The following is a 6000-nucleotide window of genomic DNA, read 5'->3' on the forward strand; positions in this document are numbered from 1 at the left end:
GGCATAATCCAGATTTGCTACGGAAAGGCTACAAAAATCTGAATATCTAATTATTGGGGAGAGGGGGGGCTAGAGCTTACTAGCCCATAGTTCAGACATCACTTTGTATCTCTTCATGTTCCCCCCCCCCTTTTTTTTTTTTTGTTGACAAACAGGATGCGTTTCTGCACAAGGTATTATAATACAATTTCTCCTGCACGCAGGAACAACCCAATAGACAAGGAAAGGGGCTGTCTTTTGGGGATGTAACTCTGTTACTTCCTTAAGCAATCTAGGGTCTAAAACCAAGAATTTGTCACTGGTTTCTGGCTACTTATGTGCTTCAAAACAAGTTCAGAAGGCAATGCTCAACTTTCCTTCCCGATTTGCTCAATTGCCTCCACTGGCGAAGAAAATAACTCGGTAGGCAGCCTGATAAAAGCAGAATGGAATGCAATCTGACTTATTGTGACCAGAAAGGCACAGAGTTTTGGGGAGAAAAATAACAGTGCAGGACTAATGCACAAATGCCGTTTAATACATTTTCAAGCATTTCCGCCTCTTTTGTTCACTGATTCAACACCTTGTGTGTTCATTCAAGTCCTTTAAATCATTAAAAGTATTTAATATGTTCTGCGCAGTCTACTGAGGATCTGACAGCTCAAGGCTATCCAAGAACTAGCTTGCAGCTAGTCCTTGACTTACGACGATAATTGGGCCAAAACTTTCTGCTGCCAAGCAAGACCGTTGTTCAGTGAGTTTTGCCCTATTTTACGAGCGATCTTGCCAGAGTTGTTAAGTGAATCACTGCAGTCATTAAGTTAGTAAGACGGTTTTAAGTGAGCCAGACGAATCAGTCTCCAAGCATCTGAATTTTGATCACATAACCTGCATGGCCTTAAGTGTGAAAAACACTTTTTTCAGGGCTGCCGTAACATTGAATGGTCACTAAATGAACTGCTGTTAAGTCGAGGACTACCTGTAAAACATTTGAATTTGTGGTTGTCTAATTCCCAGGTTGGGGTTAGCTGTTATGTTCTATTTGATTTCCAAATATAAATATAAAGGATTTTGTATTCAGCTGCAACAGGTTCATTTTCCTGTTTGCTTATCAACCCATATATTATAGCAAGTTCTATGCCGTTAAACCTTTTGGTTACAATAAGCAACTCCTTAAGGAGATTCATAAAGCTAATGCTTCACATGGTGTAACTGTCAGCCCTATAAAATAGACCAGACCTAAAAACAGACACCATGTAGACCTAAAGCTACTTTCATTAAAATAGCTGTAGTAACATAAATCTTGCAATGATTATACTTCCTCTTTTATCACCTTATGTGAACTGAGGTGTTGGGTGGTAGTGGAACTGTTAGTTCTTATTATGAGCGCAAGCCACTGTTGTCCGATTGTAGACTTGGTAATGGAGCTTCCCTCTGTCTATTGAGGCTATTCTGCTTATTGATGTTTGTCAAACTTGGCAATTTTAAGACCTCTGGACTTCAATTTTCAGAACTGGCTGGGGAATTCTGGGGGCTGAAGTCCACATGTCTTAAAAGTTGCCAGGTTTGCGAAACACTGCTCTCCCCTCTCTACAGTAACAGGATAAGAACCAAGTTCAGTAAAGAATTTAGTTAACTAGGTTGATTATTTCTGCTGCAGTTACTCGTCGCGAAAAATAAGATGCTGGCATTCATCTGCTAACGTATTTGCATATCCTCCCCACCCCCTTGGAACATCCTTAGGAGGTAGGATTTAAACAAATTAAAGGATCTAGCTGCAAAGCCTCTAGGATACCATCAAGCACGTCCAAGAAATAATTCAGATGAGACAAGCAACTGTTGCTTCTAAAGAGCAGATGACATGAACGTTATGTTGTGGTCCGCCAGCAGCCTGCGGACCTGGCAGTGGAGTTGGACAGTGAGGAGGCTGGGGAGGACAATGGGCCAGTCCTGGAGTCAGGGGAAGGCCCAGACGAGGGCTCTACATAAGAGACAGAAATGGGGCCAGAGCCATTTGGGAGCGATGCATGGACTATAGAGCCTCCAGAGGTGGACAGCAGAGAGGCAGAGGAACAGGAGGAGCCTGTTCCTTTGGCACACATGAGAAAAGCTGCCAGAAGGCAAGAGCAGTTGAAGCAAAAAGGACAACTCAGGAGTAAGGCCAGAAGATGATTGGCCATTCCCATAAGGCTTAAAAGAGCAGCAACGAGCCACTGGGTTCTTTGTAGGAAAGCAACATTGATTTCCATTGCTTCTTGTCAGTGTCTCTTGAACTTTGTGGCGGTTTTGCCAAGAAAAGCCTTTGTCAGGTTGTCAAAGACAACAAAGGTTGGTGATAAGGCGGAAGGACTGTTTATGAAGAATCTATTTTGGACTCAGCTGAGAATGAATTAATTCTCAGCTGTTTTAATAAAATATGTTAGGTGCAGGACTGAATTGTGTTTGGTAATCACTACTAGGGCCTCGGTCACAACGCGTTACTCCATTTTCTCAGGCATTTTTATCTGATGCTTCGGAATGTCAATAAAATTGACCTGACCCCTAAATTATCCAGATTGAAATACTGCCTTCTTCATGGAAATGTTTTCAGGGGAAGATCAATCAATTAATCGATCAATCAATCAATTAATCAGAACAGAACTGAAAAGGACTTTGGAGGTCTTCTAGTTCAACCCCCTTGCTCAAGCAGAAAACCCCATACAATTTGAGACAAGTGGCTGCTCGGTCTCTTCTTAAAAACCTGCTGTTTGGAAGGCAAGCCATTCCTCTGGTTAATTGTTCTCACTGTTAGGAAGCGTCTCCTTAATTTCAGATTGCTTCATCTTCTTGTTTCTTGCCTTGCCTTCAGGTGCTTTGGAAAATAAGTTGACCATCCTTTTCTTTGTGGCAGCCCCCCAAATACTGGAATGCTGCTATCGTGTCACCCCCTCTCCCCAGTCCTTCTTTTCTCTGGAAAAGAATCTATCTGCATAATATATCTGGATATCTAGATGTAATCTAGATCAAATATGGAAAGTCGCCACAGTAAAGCAGAGCAAAAATACATCCTGCTTCAATGTGTCCAACAAGCCAGCTGGAGTTTTAACATTTTGGGTTTAAGGTGGGAAAATGCACCATGTTACCTCACCCTTTGCAATTCCCATTTTTCTATCAGATGCTCCACTTCCCCTCCAAGAACCACCGTGTTGCTGTCATCCAGAAGGAGAAAGCCGTTTTTCACTTCCACGATTCCCAGCAGCTTAATTTTTGTTCCAGGAGGTGTGTTCAGACTACAGGAAAAAGAAGAAAGAAGAAAGATACAAGTGTTAGGACAAGATGGCATTTATTCACGTCACGTTGCTCCACGCGGGGTGCTCAGATCTGGCCCGCAGGGCCGCCCTGGAAACAGAGAAGAACTGGCCCGTGGTGCCTCTGCCAGTGAAAATGGAGTGTGGGAGGGCCGTGTCTTATAATAATAACAACAGAGTTGGAAGGGACCTTGGAGGTCTTCTAGTCCACCCCCCTGCCCAGGCAGGAAACCCTACATCATCTCAGTCAGATGGTTATCCAACATTTTCTTAAAAATTTCCAGTGTTGGAGCATTTACAACTTCTGCAGGCAAGTCGTTCCACTTATTAATTGTTCTAACTGTCAGGAAATTTCTCCTTAGTTCTAAGTTGCTTCTTTCCTTGATCAGTTTCCACCCACTGCTTCTTGTCCTGCCCTCAGGTGCTTTGGAGAATAGTTTGACTCCCTCTTCTTTGTGGCAGCCCCTGAGATATTGGAAGACTGCTATCATGTCTCCCCTAGTCTTTCTTTTCATTAAACTAGACATACCCAGCTCCTGAAACCTTTCTTCATATGTTTTAGCCTCCAGTCCCCTAATCATCTTTGTTGCTCTTCTCTGCACTCTTTCTAGAGCAGTGGTAGTCAACCTGGTCCCTACCGCCCACTAGCGGGCGTTCCAGCTTTCATGGTGGGCGGTAGGGGTTTTGTCCGATACTGAAGCACTTTCCTTTTTTTTAATTTAATTGACTTTTTAAAAAAAATTCATAGCATTATTTAAAAACATTTTCATTAGGTTTTCATAAAATTCCCCGTGACAATTTAAATTTCTGAAAATATACTATTTGGATCGCCCGCACATAAGTTTAGTTCATGTTACGTAAGTGAAACTAAATGGCGCTATAGTGTGAACGCAAACAAAAGAACCTCGTCCCAGAATAGCTCGTTCATCTCCCCCCACACCACCCAGCTGTAACAGAAAAGCAGAGCTGGTAACCGGTGCCCCCCCCCCAAAAAACCTACTTTATAAATCACCATTACTGTGGAACCGGTGGGCGGTTAGAAAATTTTACTACTAACAGAGATACAAAAGTGGGCGGAAGGCATAAAAAGATTGACTACCCCAACATCTTTTTTACATCGTGGCGACCAAAACTGAACGCAATATTCCAAGTGTGGCCTTACGAAGGCATTATAAAGTGGGATTAACACTTCACGTATTCTTGAGTCTATCCCTCTGTGCAGCTTCTGTGCGGCCCTCCCGAGCTTCATTTTCGCTGGCTGAGGGTTGCAGGAGGCTGTCCCAGCGGTGCTCGGGAGCCCATTTTAACTGGCAGAGCGCTCGGGCCACAGGCGCCACCGACACGAGTGATGTCAAGCTGGCCATGCCCACTATGGCCATACCCACCACTGAAGTCAAACCAGGGGTGATATTCACTTACCTTCGCTACCAGTTTGCAAATGTGAGCGTGCGGTTTGCGCATGTGCAGGGCCTTCCGCGCATGTGCAGGGCCTTCCGCGCATGTGCAGGGCCTTCCGCGTATGCGCAGAGCATCAAAAATGGGATGTGATTATGTCCAGGTGAGTGGGCGGAGCCTACCGCCACCACCGCTAATGGTTCACCCGAACTGGATAGAACCGGCTGAATACCACCACTGAGTCAAACACAACCTTAGTGCGGCCCTCAATGGAATAGAGTTTGACACTCCTGCTCTAATTCAACTCAAGAGCGACGATTCAAATTATTTTATAGACATTCTCTGTTAGTTCGAACCTGGCTGTGACCAGCATGATGAAAACCGTACTGCATTGTTTTATTGATTCGATTAAAAAAAAAAACACCCTCTCCGCAAGCAAATAACTCGTCTGCATTTTACAAGATAGCTGAAAGTCATGGAAAAGATCATTATCACTTTATCCACGAAGCGTCAGAATCCATCTCTGTCCTTCTCCTGGCAGCGGTCTTTGAAAGCATGGCCTGCTGAACAATTTCCATCGAGCGCATCCATTGTTTACTGTCAAAGCAGGGGAACCGAAAACACGTTTTCAAAGCCACAAAGAACATCTATCATTTTCGGCCGCCAAGTCCATCCATCAAACGGGACAGAATATTGAGGAAATCAGATCTCAATAACTTCAACGATCTAGTTTAAGGTGATGGGAAGCTGGGCAAGAAGGAAGCCGATTTATGGGAACAGAAGAACCGCATCTGTAGCCACAATCCAAAAGATAGAAGATGGCAGCAAAATTCTTCAGAAAATTGCCTTCTCTTCAAGATCTTCTTTGCTTTGGAAATTCTTTATTGTTAGATGTTAAGCTGATTGGTGAGCAGATGGTGGAAAATGTGTAAGATAGAAGACAAGGGGAAGGAGAATGCTTAAGATGTGATTTTGATGGTATTTTTTTTTAATATATATATATATAGGGTTTAATTTTTACAACTGACTTATTTTGGGTATAAGGTGTTACTATTTGATATATGTGAGGTATAAAGGAATGGGAAGATGGAATATTGTTTAACTTTTGGAGGACAGATAGAAAAATTTATGGATGTAATGTTGGTATTTGGTTAAATAGAATTTAATTGTTATAATTGATATATTTTGGATATAAGTTATAATTTTAATAATGTTATTTGACAGATGTAAGGTAAATTGAAGAAATATTAATATTAGCAATGTTATTTGATTTATGTAAGTGATATTAAAGATATGAGAAGATAGAATATTGTTTATTTTTGGAGATTGGATAAAAATT

The 6000-nt window shown here is 42.4% G+C and overlaps 1 protein-coding gene across 3 annotated transcripts in view; it reads right to left on the reverse strand.

Annotated features, from left to right (window-relative positions):
* Positions 1-6000, reverse strand: part of TDRD3 (tudor domain containing 3) — a 98359-nt gene that overhangs the window by 57881 nt on the left and 34478 nt on the right. For all 3 annotated transcript variants that reach the window (XM_058184945.1, XM_058184944.1, XM_058184946.1), the window contains one exon: positions 3107-3248. In XM_058184945.1, coding sequence (XP_058040928.1) covers positions 3107-3248 — 142 coding nt within the window. The remainder of the gene's footprint in view (positions 1-3106; positions 3249-6000) is intronic.

The sequence above is a fragment of the Ahaetulla prasina genome, chromosome 5 (genome assembly GCF_028640845.1).
Source record: "Ahaetulla prasina isolate Xishuangbanna chromosome 5, ASM2864084v1, whole genome shotgun sequence".
Lineage (NCBI taxonomy): Eukaryota > Metazoa > Chordata > Lepidosauria > Squamata > Colubridae > Ahaetulla > Ahaetulla prasina.